The 17,586-nt window shown below is 50.5% G+C and overlaps 1 protein-coding gene across 4 annotated transcripts in view; it reads right to left on the bottom strand.

Annotated features, from left to right (window-relative positions):
• Positions 1-2,619: 2,619 nt before the first annotated feature.
• Positions 2,620-17,586, bottom strand: part of PAX7 (paired box 7) — a 146,326-nt gene continuing 131,359 nt past the window's right edge. For 2 of the 4 annotated variants that reach the window (XM_011993109.1, XM_011993110.1), the window contains exon 8: positions 15,038-15,529. In XM_011993109.1, the coding sequence (XP_011848499.1) occupies positions 15,152-15,529 (378 nt within the window). In that variant the 3' untranslated portion in view covers positions 15,038-15,151. Of the gene's footprint in view, positions 6,659-15,037; positions 15,530-17,586 lie in introns of those variants that run through there. The other 2 variants (XM_011993112.1, XM_011993113.1) reach the window with 2 other exon arrangements.

Here is a 17,586-nt window from a genome sequence, read left to right as displayed (position 1 = left end):
TGTGAGCCCCATAGCAGAAGGCAGCCCCACCTCTGTTCTATGGGGTAGAGACCCTGGGGATTCACCCTCACACAAGACCCCTGCTCCATCTCCCCAGTGCTTTGATATTAAAATCAGGCATGACCATAGAGAGCTCAGTCTTCACCACTGACTAGTGATGTGAGCTTGAGCCAAGACTTTAACTTTCTGACCCTTGATGTCCTTCCTGTACATCAAGAGGTTAATTTCCCACCTCACAAGGCTGTTGTTACACTGATGATACACAAAAAGCTGCTGCCTGGAGCCACTTAGGAGTTCAATTAAATGATGTTCCTCTTCTCTCAGAGCAGGGGCCATGTATGTCTCCTGTTCTTTTTAATGAGGCTCCCTGCTCCACCCTCCCTCCAGGGCCCACCTTGGAGAGGAGCACAGAGCAGGTGCTTCAGAAAGGTGTTTGCTTCTCCTCCTGATCCTCATAAAAACCCTCTGGAAAGTGGGTGTAGTCCCCCTTCCCACTTCCCAGGCAAGTGGTAGATTACACCTCCCTGCTCCCTTTGAAGTGCAGTGTGGCCATGTGACTTGCTCTGGCCAATGGCATGTGAGCAGATGTGTCCTGTGTTTTGAGTGGAAACTTTAAAAGCCAGTGCCTGATCCACTTGCTCTGTCTTTCCTTGGGTACCCGAGGCCAGCACGCTCAAGGGGATGCCTGTCTCCATCACGCTGACTAGGATGAGTAGTGGTTGTGAATATGGATGAAAAGAAAGCAAACCTTTGGTGTTTTAAGCCACCAACCTTTGGAGTTGTTGGTTACTGTAGTCTATGCTGGCACAGTGGGACAGACTACCTCCATTTGAAAGACAAGACAGCAGAGGGGAAGTGACTTGCCTATGGTCACACAGAGGGTAGCAAGGGGTGGGGCTTTACCTAAGGAAGTACTTTTTAGTTCTTCTAAAAAGTGGCTAAGGTGACTGGAGCTCTGAACTAAGGTGCTAAGAGCTAAGGTGACTGGAGCTCTGAATGCCCCTCAACCTGCTGCCTTTGGGAAATGGGTTCTCACTCCCCACTGTAGCTATTTACATTGTCAGGAGTAGGAAAATGATCTCTGTTCAGAGTAAGTCAGTGGCAGCCTAGGGAGGGGAATGGTGGAGCTGTGGAACCTGTACTCTCAGGAGGACCAGATATTCTAGATTCAGCCACAGAGCAGGTGCAGTTGCACTTGGTCTCCCTGTCCTGCGTGTCCCTCCCACTTCAGTGGCTTCATTTATCTAAGGAACTCCTTTCCCTCACTAGCAAATTTTGTTCAAGGAAAGGCTTTGAAACTCATTCACCATAAGGTGTGCAGATTAATGAAACCAGGAAGAGAGACTGCTTTGTTATGCAGCATTATTGTGGCAATAGCTGACTGATACACTTGTCTATCCAATATCCATCTCCTCTTTTCTTTTATATACAGAAACCTGATTTTATTCTGGGCAGTCATGGGCCTGGGTAGAAAACTACATTCCTCAGTTTTCCTTGGGATGTACACAAAGGTCTCTGGGGGCAGGGGGTGCTTCTAGGAAAGCTCCCTAAGTGGAGGATCTCCAAGAGCAGGCTATGTTGTGGAGCTCCTTGGCCTCATGCACTCAGCACCTCATGTGTTGTGTTGCTTTCCCAGCACTTGTGATGGACACCTCCAAGCAATGCAGGCACTCTCTGAGCTGCCTGCATAACAACAAACCTTTGGCTTAGTTTCTCTGCAGAAGTGCTTGCAACCCACAAGAGCCACTTTAGAGATGCTTGGGCAGATAGTTTATATATCACTTACACATCACCCACCCACCCACATCACCGGGACAGCCAGCAGTCAATGACTGACTGATGCAGTACAAAAGGCCAGCCCCTGGCCTCAAGGTGGGACTACTCTGGTACTACAATCCACACTCCAGAGCTCCTTGTGGCATCAGGTTGAAGCTGGACGCCAGGTAAAACCACCTCTTTGCTCAACTTCTCTACTTGTCCTATCTTGCTTCCTTCATTCCCTTACAGCTTTCTCTGGAGATCTCGCCATCAATAATTCAAAAAGAGCCAGGCATATTGGTAGTCCCAGCGACTCAGGATGCTGACAGGATCACTTGAGGCCAGGAGTTCAAGGCTTCGGTGTGCTATGATCACACCTGTGAATAGCCTTGCACTCCAGCCTGGGCAACATAGCAAGACCCCATCTCTAAAAAGAACAAAACCAGAAAATTGCCCGAGAATCCCTGTATGCTTCCAAGCAATATGTAAGTTTCTGAGCTGTCTTCTACCTCCCAAATCCCTTGTAACAGGAGAGAGCCACCGAGGGTTCTAAGCTTAGCAGCAGGAAAAGTTTCTTTTGGTGAAGAGAACTAAAGTTTCACCGTATTCTTTGACACTGTGCTGTTTCAGTGAGCTCACAGAGAGGCTTAAAGCAACAGCATCCATTGATCAAATATTGATTAGGCATTCACTAGAAATCTCGCAGCTGCTTGGCACTAGAGGACACAGTGGGGAGCAAGAGAAACACAGTTTCTACCCTGATCCTCTAAATTAGGTCCAAAGGCTTCTTGGACACCCCTCAGAGTCCCTTTTGGAGCAGCTGCATAATGACAATCAGTTGAGTACACGAAACCTTCAAAATGCTTTTAATTTCTTTTAATGTGTAACAGTTACGCCTGAGTTACAGAGGAAGCGCTTACAAGCAGCAGGTAGTTAAAGCAAATACCAGTTTCTCTTTCTAATCTACTACTCCATATAGCTGAATAAATTATGGTGCGATTATATTTAAACACACACCTCACGCCCACATGCCCACGCACACACCCCACTCACACCCTCACATACACCCACTCACTTCTGCATGGGGGAAAATGGCTGTGAGTCAAACACGGAAGCAACAAAGTTGCAATTACTAGGAAGAAGGAATGATCTAGAGTACTATGTAGATATTTCCCAGGTCAGGGAATTGGCCATGTCAGAGTTGACTTGGAGAAGCATCAAATACACGGAAGTCTCAGAGCGTTTCAAGTTGGCGGCTAGAGAACCCCCATTTGGTCTTGGTTTTGGTGCCTCTGCAGGAGGGGAGGAGAGAAGAGCTGTGTACCCCCAAAAAAGTGTCCAGCAGTGCGAGACACATTCGGGAGCTTGACGAGAAGAACATCAGCCTGAGAGAGGTCCCAGAGAACATCTTTTTAGTTGGGTGATGGAGTTTCACTGAGTCCCAGAATCCAAAATCTTGGATACTTCACCAACTCCATCTTAAAACACTGGATTCTGGCAGAGTGGTCAAACTCTGGGATCTGTCCTGTTCTCAAGCCAGAGTCAGATTTCAATCTGACTCTTCATTTTCCTTCTGGGCAAACCTCTCTCTCCATTATTCTTTCCTTCTCTCTTATTTCCCTAGTTCTCTGTTTGCTCTGCCCTTTCGTGTTCCTCTGGCAAAAGAACATCAAAGGTAAATCAAGTATAAAATGGAAGTACAAAAGCATAGCTTGGTTCTTACACATCACTTCTTTTTTTCTTTATATAGCAAGAGAGAAATACCAAATGAGAAAAATAAAGGAACAAGAATGAAAGAACCCACTAGAGCCTGGAATGCATAATTTGAACACACAATATGAAGATATATCCCTACAGATGGTCTCTGGCACTAGCACGACACGCACTGTGGGGGATTTCTTTCCTTTTTTAGTATATATATATATATATTTATAAAAAGTCAACTTTCTATAAACGAACAGCACATCACCACGTTTTCCAACTATTGTACAATGAACTCAAAAGAGAACCCCCCTTAGAGAGGACCAACAGGGACTTGTGATAAGTTGGAGGAAGCAGCTCTTATTTTGCTACAGACTCTATTTACAGGGATGGATGGGGGTTGTATCTGGGACGGCCTGGCCACTGGAATCCAGGCCTTCTTTCTCAGGCTGTGGTCAGCCCCAAAGAGATGGAGGCCTTGTGTCTCTCGTTCAACATCACCTCTCGTGATGTTTTGAACTGCCAACACAAGGCTGAATTTTATGACCCAAGTTGGCCAGACACGTTAATATATGGGTTTTAGAGAGAACCTATCAGGATCAAGGGCCTCCTTCTGAAGTGGGTGGGGCCCCTCAAGGAATAAGTCCCATTTTCTACCAAGATCATGGCTTGGGAGAACTTATGTTCAACGTTATGAGAAATCATTTGGTTTATTCCCAAGCAGGTCTTGGTTCCATTTCACCATTGGGATCAGACATCTGGGATTGGTCCTAGCATTGGACTGTCACCTCCTGGGGATAGGGCTGGGTGGTTTTGATGTCACCTGCCTGAGATCCCTGCTCCTGAGTCATAGAAGGTGTCAGGAGACTCAGACACTTTCTGAGCCAGGCCTCCAGGTGGAAGGATTGGCCATTCAAGGAATGTGGATGAAGAGTGGTCTTCAGGAAGAGCTGCTTTCTGCTGTGATAGCTACAAAAGCAGGGACTGGGTTACCAAGGGACAACAGAACCTTCTTTTTTGTCCCGAACATGAAGAACCAAAAGTCTTCTGCAGTGGACGCTCCGGTTGCAACCTTGGCTGACCTTGATGGGTCACATGTGTCTGCTGCTACCAAAGAGTCTGTTTGTCTCCAGTTATTCACTGGTTTCTCTAAACCAGAGATATGAGCCAGCCTGGCCATGGTCCAGGACAGGCTTGATATGACCAAGTCTGAAGATGAGAACCAGGTGAACATTTGTCACAGAGGTGACGTCCACGTAGGAGACTGTCCTAGAATCTTGCCAACCCAGCTCCCCAGGAGGGAGGAACTCAGGTTGACTCCCAGAGCAGCAGCCCTTTCCCTCTAGGAATGTCTTGTTGGCTGAGGGCAAGAGGCATGGATTGAGCAAAGACGTGGGGGGACAAGCAGTTTGGTCTAATGTTTGTGAATTCAGTGCTGTGTCTCCCATCGCAAGTACTTTGTACTCAGCAGCACCTGATAAAGGTGATGGAATGTAGATTACAGCTACAGTGATGGTAAATAGGTATGATGATTTTGATAAATAGGTAAAGGTGATAAGAAGTTCCCAGGAAGGAGGAATCAGGGGTTTGAATCATCCCCTCAAGGTCCCAGCTCTTAAGAGAATGGAACTTCAGGAGGCCACTGGCGTGGTCAAGGAAGGTGCCTCTTCCCTCTCCTCTGGAATTGTTGACATCTCCCTCTGCTCAGGGGTGGTAGCTTGAAAACTGGTCACATCTGCCTCAGCTCAGCTGTGCCAGATCAGGAGGCAGGGACCTCTTGGCTAAGACAGAGGCAACATTGAAAGATGCTACTCTGGGCAGGGCAACAATATGCCCCTAACAACATGCCAGGGGGAATCTTCTTGTCTGTGGGGCAAGCAATCCCTGTCCAGTCTAGAACCCTCCTCCAAAGCTCTGAGGGTAGCTCTCTGCATCCCCAGAAACGGAAAGGGGTCTGGGGAAGATGGAGGCCTCTTCCTAGAGGATGGGGCATGGTAAGGATGGGCTCGGGCCTCTGTGGAAGGCTTTGGGCAAAATCTCAGCTCCCTGGGGTGTGGACTTGCAGGCAGAGAGCTGAAGCCTTGGGCAACAAAGGCTTGCCCTCCCACAAACAAAGGGACCTGGTTGTGAAAGTCCCTTCTGAGCCCACTTCATGCTCCTCCACTCATGTATCCTCAAGACTTTATCCCCTCCCCATCTCATCTGATTCAGCTAATGAAGGAAACTGAAAAGTTCTGTGGGTTCCCCAGGCCCCAGATGGGTTGGACATGGTGGGAACTTGGGCTTCAGGCTAAGAGCCCTCTGCTTCCAGAAGCCTGAGTTGGGTCCTTGTATCCTGGGCAGGCCCATGGCTGACAAGCCCCACCCCCATGTGCCCTTACCCTCTGGCTAAGCCTCTTCCTGGTCTCCCCAGTCTCCCTGACTGTGCTAGATTTCCCCGTACACCTAGTAGAGGTGTCTGGGGAGGGTTCTGAAGTCCTTCAAATTCCTGGGTGGGGGTGAGACTGCCCCTCTGCTGACTCCCCTGGGAAGACCCCAAAGCCAGGGTCCCCTCTCTGCTGGAGTCCCAATGTCTAGAGGAGGAAAGGGCTGCCGTTCTGACATTCAGCCCGAGAACCTCCTTGGAGGGCCAGCTCCCAGTGCATCCAGCTGAGAGTAGCTCTGAACACTTCACCTCCACCTCTAGCTAGGGCACCCGCTGGAGTTGGGTCCAAAGGGCTGCAGGACTTCCTCTCAGGCATCATCCTCCTCTGGGTGCCCAAGGTGTTCTAGGTGGGCCTTGATCTCCATGCCTGAGATGGCACAGAGGCCACCATGGGATTTGACAGGGGAAGACTTCAGGCTGACCAGAAACCCTCCTTGGGGAAAGTGGGGAGCAGACTCCAAGGGCATCACTCTGGATCCCTAACCACAGCTGAGTGACAAGCTGGCTGTCTACCTCCAGGGTGCCAGTGATGAGAAGCAGGTGGGTTCCTTTCTTGGCCCCCTAGGACTCCAGGGGGATGAGGAGGCAAGGCTGGGAGGTTCAGGGGTCAGTTAGGGTTGGGCTGGGAATTGGGCTGGGGCAAGTCGCCCCGGGGGCCCTAGTAGGCCTGGCCAGTTTCCACAGGCAGAAGTCCCAGCACAGCGGAGTGCTCCCCGAGCTTCATGCGACGCTGGGTGGAGAGGCTCACGTTTTTGGCCAGATAATCAACAGCAGCTGGAAAAAAGAAGAGACTCTGCTAGAAATCGAGGTTCTTTTTGTTTATTCTTCCATTCACTCTATTTACATCCATCCATCCATCCATCCATCCATCCATCCATCCATGTCTATCCATCCTTTCTTTCATCCATCCATCATCCTTCCACCTTCTATCCACTCATCCTCTCATCCATCCAGCCATATCCATGCATCTATCCACCCATCCATTCTGTCCATCCATCCATCCATCCATCCATCCATCCATCCATCCATCCATCCATTTATCCATTTTCTGTCCTTCTATCCATCCATTTATCCATCTATCTATCCATCTATCCATCCATCCATCCTTCTATCCACTCATCCTTCATCCATCCATCCATCCAGCCCTCTGTCTATCCATCCTCTATCCATACCTCATCCACTCATCCATCATCCATCTGTCTATCCATCCATCCATCCTTCCATCTATCCATCTCTTCATGAAGCTCTTTCTCTCACCTCCTCTCCAATCATTTAGCAAATATTTATTTAATGCATTGTGTGCCCAGCTCTCTGGTAAGTTCCTAGAGAGGCACAGAAGATTATCCACGTTGCTGAGAAAAGAATTAACCACCCCTCAATAAGCCCACTACATACACCTGCTATGGATAAGGCCCTGTGAATCCCTGAGTGCAGATAATGATGAGGGCAAGGTCTCTCTGCCTTTTCTATCTGTGCCCAGCTTACAGATAAGGCAAAGCAAGACCTTTGCTGCGAGGCCAGAGTGGCTGTGGGTGAGCTGAGGGATCTATGCAGAAGGAGCCAGGACACAGATACGCAGGGAGCTGAGATTTACAGCTCTGTCCATCTGGTCACCCAGAGGAGACAGATGAGTGTCTGAGGGTGTACGTGCCTGAGAGTGGTGCATATTTGTGTGTGTGAACAACGGAAACAAGAATTTCCTTGAATAATTGGCCTGCACATGAATGTCCACACAAGAGCAACATTTGCACACACACGTGCACATGTGTGTGTGAGTTGTGTGCACCTTTGTGAATAGATGAACTTTGGGAATGCCAGTGCATGTGCAGGCACTGTGTACAGGTGAGTTCCAACTGAGCCAGGTACCTGCCTCTATATGTGTGTATGTGCAGGGATGACCCTTGACCTGCATGTACATGTGTTCTGTCTTGACTGTACTAATTCTGCCTTTCTGAGGCTACAACAGAAATCAGCCTTGACCAAATGATTTGGCTGGGGTGTGGCCAAGGCCTCCAGAGGCACAGGGATGCTGACTCCCAAGCTGGGATCTGTGGCTGTGGCCAGTCCAAACCCCTGGGATCTGTAGGATCCAGAAGCAAGAGGAAGATGGAACGAATACTGCATTAGGAATTACGAGGCCTGGCTCAACACCTGTTCTGTCACCTGCCCACAGGGGACCCTGTAGCATTCCACATGCTTCCCCAAGGTTGGAGGTTTCTGCCTAGGGCAGGTGGGTGGAGCCAAAAGGTGATAGGCATGGCATGAGGATGAGGCCAGGGAGGCCAGGTGGGCAGTGCCAATCATTGAGCCATGGGAGGCCGTATTGCCTAGTGGCTCAAATGACAGAGGTTCAAATCCCGCACATGCCAATTTTTAACGTGTGATCTGGGGCATCCCACCTCATCTATTCAAACCTGTTTCCTTGTCTGTAAATTGGGGATCGTAACAGCACCTATCTGAGGAGCTGTTATGAAGGTTAAAGGAGAAATGCGTACAAAGTGGCTAGCTAGTACTGTGCCTGGCACATTGTGAGCTCGAGAGATGTGGGTTTGGAAGCAGTGGAAGACTAGGATTGGGATTTAGTAAGCAAACATGGCCTTTGATGCGGGCAGGAGGAGATGGAGCAGCAGATGAGGTGGCTGCAGTCCCAGTTACCTCCCGCTCATGTGGCCCTGGGCACATCACCTGACCTTTCTAGACCTGCTTCCTTGTCTGTAGAATGGGGAAAACAAAGTTCAGCTTCCTCCAGGGCTGCTGCTAAAAGGATGAAGTGAGACAGTGTTCTTTAAGATGGTGGTTACAGAGCACGCAGGGGCTTGGCCCTCGACATTCCCAAAGGATGTGCAAATGCCCTGGGGTCTCTCTGGAGTGTCTGAACTCTGTGCCCCTCTGCTTACCAGGCTCCAGGGTGAGTGATGAGAGGAAAGTTAAGTCTGTCTAGGGTCTGAGCTGAGCCCCGGGGGACTGCCAGCCTTCCTCTGAAGTCACTTGACCTCCAGGCTCCCAGTTGGTAGAGCAAAGTTGGTGGCAGCCAGCCCGGCCCTGCCTTGGGTCTGCCCCTTCCTCTGTGTGAGGGTAGGGCCATTCCCATCTCTGGCTTTGGGGGGACCGTGCAGCCCTGGCCACACCAACTATACCACTGGGAGCCTGCCTTACCCGGACTCCAGGGTCCATCCCGTTAAGAAGCCTCATTCTTAGAGGGACAGTAGGAATAGAAAGAGGAAGAGCCAGTGTTTACAGAGAGCTTGTTCTATCCCGGTCCTGTTCTAAGCATTTTGTGCTCATTTTCCATTTAACTCTCACAACAACTCTATGAGGCTGGTAGTGGTGGTATCTGCATCTTACAGATGGAACTGAGGCTCTGAGAGACTGCACCACTTCAAAGATCACACAGTTCATAAGTTGCGGAGCCAGGATTCAAACCCAGGCAGTCTGAGCCTAGCTCCCAGCCACCCCTGCAGACTCCTAGAGAATAACCCTTTGTACATGCACAATATTTTAGAGTGCACGAGGTGCTCTACACCCCAAATTCTACATTGATCCCATGTTCTGCTCCAGGCAATATAAGCGATCTGTCCAAGGGCACACCGCCGAGGCAGGTGACAGTTTCCCTGAGTCACAGCAGCCACTGCCTCCCCTCCTTACTTCACACCATGCCAGCCTCTCACACCAACCTCTCCAGCTATTCCTGTGGGTGGGCTGAGAACTCTGGCTTTTTAAACAATTGATACATAATATTTGCACAGATTTATTGGGGTACCTGTGATGCTTTGCTACATGCATAGAATGTGTAATGATCAAGTCAAGCTGTTTAGGGCATCCATCACCTTCAGAATTTCTCTTTTCTGTTTTTTTGTTTTTCGTTTTTTTGAGATGGAGTCTCGCTCTGTCTCTCAGGCTGGAGTGCAATGGCGCAGTCTCGGCTCACTGCAACCTCTGCCTCCCAGATTCAAGCAGTTCTCCTGCCTCAGTCTCCCAAGTAGTTGGGATTACAGGTGCCCACCAGTACACTTGGCTAATCTTTGTAGTTTTCAGACAGCGCCGTGTTGGCTGCGCTGGTCTCAAACTCCTGATCTCAGGTGATTTGCCCACCTTGGCCTTCCAAAGTGCTGAGATTACAGGTGTGAGCCACTGAGCCTGGCCCAGTATTTTTCATTTCTATGTGTTGGGTACATTTCAAGTCCTCTCTTCTAGCTATTTTGAAATATACAATACATTGTTGTTAGCTGTAGTCACCCTACTCTGTTATCAAATACTAGAACTTACTCCTTCTATCTAACTGTATGTTTGCACCCATTAACCAACCTCCCTTCATCCCCCTCCCTGCTTCCCTGCCTCTAGTAGCCATCATTTGACTCTGTCTCCATGAGGTCAACCTTCTTAGCTCCCACGTATGAGAACATGTGATGTTTGTCTCTCTGTGCCTGGCTTATGTTACTTGGTAAAATGACCTGCAGTTCCACCCATGTTGCTGTGGATGACAGGATTTTATTCTTTCTTATGGCTGAATAGTATTCCACTGGGTATATATACTATATGTTCTTTATCTGTTTATCCGTTGATGGCTACTTACGTTGATTCCGTATCTCGGCTATTGTGAATGGCGTTGCAATAAACATGGGAGTGCAGGTATCCCTTTGATACACTGATTCCTATCCTTTGGATAAATATGGTCGTTCTAATTTTCGCTGGCTTTGAATAATAATGAGAACAACAAAGCGAGCACCCTCACTTGTGGACCACCTACTGTGCGCTGGCAGGCATGACCACACCCATTTCTTTCAACTGCCCCGTGCTTTAGCTATGAGTGTTCTCCTTCTATAAATGTGGAGACTGAGGCACAGAGAAGTCACTGTCCCAAAGTCACATGCAGTGTGTGTCATGGAGGAGCCTGCATTGGTCCTGTCTGTGCCTCTGGCCACTCTGTGTGCCTTATCCTTGTCAGCCTCTCCCAGTGACCAGCCCATGGCCCAGCACACAGTAGGAGCTTACCAGGCCCTGTCTAGGTAGCCAAGGAAACACCAGGAAACCAAACTTTCCTGACGACCCTGCCAACTTCAAGGGCACCCAACAGGCTGCAGAGCCTGCCTCTCCCTGGGGTGGAGCCGAAGGGCCAGCGAGGGCAGGGCTGTGACATTTCTTATTATGGCCTCCGTCAACGGCCCTCCCTGTCCCTCTGTCTTTACGCATGTCCCCTCCTCTGCCTCGTGCCCATGCCTGGGCTCTAAATGTCTCAAATTAGATTAATTGGGAGTTGGCAGGAGATGTGGTGGTGATGCCAACCGGTAAACAATCTCAGCCGTCAGCGCCTCGTCAGCTCGCAGCCCCAGAGGAGGACCCTTCTAGACACAAATTCTTATTAGACTTGTCAGATCTATTAAAATTCTTTTCACACTTCTGCGTTCTATCAGCCCCATCATTAGTACGGCCCTGGCCTCTGGGAACACCAGGGCCATATTAATCTGCCGTGTGCCCCATCCCTGGGCCCCTGCCCCCACCCCTCCAGAGATGAGGGAAGACAGACAGGTGGATGGACAATGGCCAGAGCAGGAAAAGGAGTGAGGGTGTCCCTGGGAAGATGAGAAGCCCATGGAGAGGAGGGGGAGGACTCTGGTGCCTAAGGGTTTGGCCCATGTGTATGCTCGCTCAATGCACACCTGAAGGTGGCTCTCCAGGGATCAGGCTGCAGGTGTGGCTGTGTACACATCGGTATGGGCTGCCGGGAGGCCTTGGGCAAACAGCCTCTCTGGATCCCAGTTCCTCATCCGTCCAATGGGAATAACCACGTGCACTGCATAGGGTGGTATGAGGATGAAATGCCAGACCCATAGTAGATGCTCAATAAACGGCCATTCCTCCTTCCTTTACACATGCACATTTTGTATATTTGTATCTTAAAGCTGTGTGTCTACACATTAGTGAACACTCACATATAAACCCCTCTCTCTGCATGTGCATCTGTCCATATGCAGGTGCATGTGAAGCCGTGGACGTGAATCCACGCGTGGGTGAGCTCAGGTGTGTATCGCTGCTGAGTGGCCTCCACAAATCTGTGATTTGAAGTTAGGAGACTTTGGGTCCACCATTGCCATGCTGTGGGATTTTGGAGAAGCTACCTAGCCTCTCTGAGCCTCGTTTTTGCACCTGCAACCTGGGGACAAATAACTTAGAGAATGACATGAATGAGGAGCACGCATTTTGCCCAGTGCCCTGTGGGATGAACTTGGGCAGAGGACAGGCGTCAAGGGATGACAGGTGGACCTGGGCATACACGGGCACAGTCCAGGACATGGGACTGTTGCACACACGCCGGGGCATCCCAGCCACAGATGGATTAAGTTGCCCAGGGATGTGGGGCAAGTGATTAGTGGGAACACGATGTGTCTCGGGGCCTCCAAAATGCCAAAGGAGAGGGAGGTGGTGCAATGGAAACACTCTGAGATGGCTAAGTCTAATCTGTGGCCTCCATTTCACAGATGGGAAGACTGAGGCTCAGAGAGGCAAGTGTGTGGCTGGCCCACACTAATTGGTGGCAGAGGAGGGGACTTTTCCTCCAGTCCTTCCCTCTCAGCTCAGGCCTGGAGTCTCTGTGGGGTGAGGTGGGGTCTGTGCTGGGCTCCCTTTGGGGAGGGCTGGAGAATGTGGCCAAGAGGAGCTCTGAGCTATTCCCAGAGAAGACAGGGCAGCAGGGGTGGAGCTGGAAGGGGAGTGACAGGAGGAGGAGAAGGGAGTGGAAGGAGAGGATGGAAAGGAGAAGAATGGAGTTGGTGGAGGTGGGGGAGGAGGAAGCTGCTCTGGCTGGCTTTGCCCAAGCAAGAGAACAAACCCTCCTTTCTCGCCTCCTAGGCCCCTTCCCTTTTGATCCCCTCCCCTGCCGCCCCCATGCTGACTTTGGGGTTAATTTTATTTCCGAATTGAGCAGGCGCCCCTGGAGCAGGGCACCGAGCTTAGGTGTGACTAACCCCCGCCCCAGGCCGGCGCTGCTGCTGCCGCTGAGGTCACTCTAAAATATTTATCAAGAGCATGTGTGCCCTGCTCCATGCCCAGGAACATGGGCTGGGTCAGGAGGTCACCCTGGGACCCTCTGGAAATTCTCCCATGCACATGCATGCACCCTGCTCTCAAATATACACGCAGACCCCCATGCACACATTCATACACACACAGTTATACATGGTATATGTCTACACCCAGATGTACATCCATACACACGTACACACAGTCACACCTATGACATACCCAAACATGCACTCATACGCTCACCCCTGTTTACACACTGCACACAGAGTATGTGTGTCCAAACACAGGTACTCCCAAACACACAATCACTGAAGCATGTGTACATGCCCCAATGCACGGCTATACACATGCACAGTCACACATTTACACACTCAAATGCATCTATACACACGCATACGTGTTCATTACACATATCTACAAATTGACACATACGTACCTACGCCAAACATGCAGGTACACATAAAGACACACTCAACCGTATGTACAGACTTGAATGCACATTTAAACATGTTTGTTTAAGCAGACACATATACTTACATATATGTGTGCACATGTGTTCATACACACAAACAGATGTGCACATCACGTGTGCACAATACGCTCATTTATGTGCATGCATGTGAAGTCATATACACATATGCTCACACGTGCCCAATGACACATACGTGTATTCACGTATATGCAAATATGCATGCAGTAACACATGGGTGTTGAAATACTCAGATGCATCGCATGCACACACACACGAATTGTAACATGTCCCAACATATGTACTCACAAACACCCATATACACATATGTACATACACATACGCAAACATGTACACACACAGGAAGGGTTGTGAACACAGCTGGGAGGTGGAGGCCAACACAGCTGGCCCTCATTTGGCAGTGGAGGCCAATGCCACGTGAGGAGGAGTGGGTTGGGGGGGTGGGCAGGAAGCAGAGGTCAGAAAGACTGGCCCAGGGCTGGGCTGGGAGAGAGGATGCCCTCAGGGATGGGGCCTCACCCTCTTGCCACACGCCCTTCTGATTAGTTTGACACCAGCAGGTGAGGCCTTTGCAGGGAGGTGCAGCAGGAAGAGTGACTGGTGACCTCCAGTTCCCTGTCCCATCTGGGCCTGCCCCACTGCTGGCCTTGCCAGGTGGCAGAGGCTGTGTTCAGACCTACGTTTTCCAGCCTTTGGTCTGAGGGTCCACGGTCCCTGCCTCAAGGGACCTGGATAGCAGTTGAGATGGGCACACGGGACCATTGCAGAGTTTGGAGTGGAGGAGAGAGCTGGAAACACAGCTTTCCCATGCCCTGTGGCAGAAAGGGCAGGGTCTCCCACTGAGCTGTCCAGCATGGTGGCCACCAGCAGCCCATGTCTACCAAGCACTTGAACTGTGGCTAGTGCAACCGGGAAACCGAATTTCAAATGTTGATTTCACTTGAACTAATTTAAAGTCAAAAACCAGTCTTCAATTGGGTTATTTAGTGGTTGGAAAACTTACAACTTGGAACACTTTGGGTGTATAAGTCTATTTTCTCAATTGTAAACTATATGAAATTTAAATACAGATCAAATATTTCTGTTGAAAACTCAGTGTCGGAATTAAAATGGGCTGTAAGGGTAAAACACACACAGGATGTCAAAGACATAGCATGAAGAAGAGAATGTAAAATATCTCAATAATTATATATGAATTGCATTTTGAAATGATACTCTTTTGGATGTGCTGGGTTAAATACAATGTTAGTAAAAATAATTCCATTGTTTCTTCTCCTTAATTTTTTTTTTTTTTTTTGAGACAGTCTTGCTGTGTCACACAGCCCAGAGTGCAGTGGCGTGATCTCGGCTCACTGCAACCTCCGCCACCTGGGTTCAGGTGATTCTTGTGCCTCACCTACTGGAGTGGCTGGGATTACAGGTACGTGCCACCATACCTGGTTAATTTTTGTATTTTTAGTAGAGACAGAGTTTCACCATGTTGACCAGGCCAGTCTCGATCTCCTGGGCTCAAGTGATTCATTTGCCTCAGCCTTCCAAAGTGCTGGGATTACAGGCATGAGCCACCACTCCTGGCCTGTTTCTTCTTATGTTTTAAAATGTGGCCACTAGAAATGTGAAGTGACCACTAGAAATGTTAAGTGTTGTGTTGTGTATTATATTTCTGTTGGAGCCATAGCAGGGGCTTAGCCAGGAGATGTCCTGGGTTTTGCTCAATTCAGTGTCATTTTAGGTGAACTGTTCTATCTTGCTGGACTTCAATTTTTCCATCTGTAAAATGGACAGCCCCCCCCCGACACCACCTTGTAGCTCTCCACAAACAAGCAGGAGGCCCTGGGGGTGGGAGAAGGAATGGGGACGGGGGATGCCCAGGGCACCAGGCACTCACTCTGGCCGTACTGGCCATACTGATAGCTGGCCACGGGGTCCACGCTGTAGCCGGTGGTGCTGTAGGTGGGTGGGCAGTAGGCCTGGGAGGTGGGCAGGCTATCTCCCGGCTTGATGGAGTCGGCCCGCTGGCTGCAGCTGGCTGAGATGGAGGTGGCCGAGTCCAGGCCGCCATGCAGCGGGGAGATGGAGAAGTCAGCCTGTGGCTGCGGGGGCACTGCGCTGGGGTTGCTCAAGATGCTCATCACCTGTGGGGAAAAGGCCATTAGTGCCAGGCTCACCGGACAGACCCCAGAGACATGAGCACACTGGCAAAATGCCAGGCTGGCCCTGGAATGCTCTTTGCCGGAGTTGTTCCCTTGAAATCTCTGTCGCTTCGAGGTCCTCAGTTTACCTGAATTGCGTGCCCTCATGCATGGGATGGCTGCTGGTCTTCGGTGTTTCTCTTGAAGGAGAGTCCTGACCCAGGGATCCTCCTTCCACTGAGAGCTCAGCAGGGCCTTACTCGCCTCTCTAGCTCCAGGGCCTGGCTCTAAGGGGCACTCTGGGCCTGTCTATTGAATGAATAAATGCGTGAATGAATGCGTGAATAAACGAACTGGCTAATGAGGCCTCTCCCATCAGTCAGCAAGTTCTCCAAGCTCAGAGAACTGTGCCTCCCCCATCAGACTGGGATGGCCCCATCTTCTAACACGAACGTTACAGCAGGACTCTGATCTGTCTGGGGTCACTGTGTGTGGCTTGCTCTGCCTGCCACTTTTCTGGACTCCGAGCTTCCTGTCCCTTCGACACCAAAGCCCACAGCCAATGCTTTCAAAGAGGCTTGCAGGCCCCTTCCTTTGATTCTACCAGCTCCTGAGGTCTGTGGCCATCCCCTCCTTCCCTGCCTGGCCGGGTTCCCCAAATAGGAACTCACTGTCAGTGCTGGTAACACAGACTACCAGGGGAAGCTCGTCTCTAGAAACTCAGCTTAGGGGACCTGGATGGAGGTCCAGGTGTTCACTTACTGGGATGTTCACTTATTTACTCCACAAACAGGCATGGATGGTGACTCCGGCTCCAGGCTGAGAGCTGAAGGCTCTGAGACTTCAGAGGAGAAACAGCCATGGTCCCTGCCGTCGGTGGCGGGAGAGGAGGAGAAAGGGTCTGGGTCGGGTGAGGGAAGCTACTAGCAAAGATCATAGAGGCATGGCGTTGTGATCCAGGCATCATATCTATCAAAGGACACAGAGGAGGGCGTCCAGTCATCCCTGGCAGTCCAGGAAATCTGGGGGAGGTGGAACCTGCTGTCCAGCTCTCCAGGAAAGGGGGCGGGAAAAGCAGTGCTTTCCCTGGGCGGGGCTGGGGGTGGCGCAGCAGGAGCTCCTGGAGAGTGAGAGGGCAGAGTGTACCAGTCAGTTCGGAGCAGAGAAGGGGAGAGGGCAGGAGGGAGAGGGCACTGGGTCCCAGTCAGTCCAGAGGAGGGCAGGGGAGAGGGCAGGAGGGAGAGGCAGGCCCTTGCGAACCCGACCTGCAGGGTCCAGGCCTGATGACCTTCTGATGATGCCACCCTTTATGGGAGGAAGACCCTGAGTATGAGTTGGGGATGGCTTTGCTGATAATCTGCCCAGCACTGAAATGGAGAACCATGTGGCAATCCCTGCTGGGCACACAGTTGAGTTCCCTAACTCCCCGTCCAGGGTAAGAAAGCAGGCTGCGGGCATTCGAGCAGTGATCGTTTTGCCGACTAGAAACCTTCTGAAGATTTTTACCTTTGCCTTTATTACTGGCTTGTGCCACAGGCATTGAGGCCTGGCCACAGTCGAGGGCATCGATGGATTTTCCGGGCCAGGGACAGACACCGAACTCTTCCGTTTACCAGCTGTGTAACCTCAGGAGTATCTCTGAGCAGTTAACTCATTTGACCCTCCCAAGCCAAAACCCCACAGAGATGTATGAGGCGAAGCTAGGATGCCCATTTCTCAGATGAAAAAACTAAGGCCTGCAAAGGGGGCGTGGCTTCCCTAGATCTCACAGCAGGCCCAGGGCTCAGTTCACCTGACCCTGGCTCACCTGCAAAATGTCAAGTTCAACTCTCAAGAAAGAATGAGGTTGAGGCATCTGATTACTTTAAAGGGTCTCAATCTGAGCACCAGCAGTAGTTTGTTTCCTGGGCAGCTAAGGGGGGGTGAGTGGGGTGGGGTCCCTTACTCTGGGGGAAGCTTAGGTCCTCTGAAATGTCTTGAGCAGAGCCTATGCCTGATTCTTTCCCCCATGCCCTCAGCCCTGGGGGGTCTCCCCTCCTCCACTTTTTCCCTCTGAGCCA

This window comes from Mandrillus leucophaeus, unplaced genomic scaffold, assembly GCF_000951045.1.
Source record: "Mandrillus leucophaeus isolate KB7577 unplaced genomic scaffold, Mleu.le_1.0 Scaffold426, whole genome shotgun sequence".
Taxonomy (NCBI): domain Eukaryota; kingdom Metazoa; phylum Chordata; class Mammalia; order Primates; family Cercopithecidae; genus Mandrillus; species Mandrillus leucophaeus.
The sequence above is the reverse complement of the archived record's forward strand: the minus strand, read 5'-3'. Positions and strand labels throughout refer to the sequence as shown.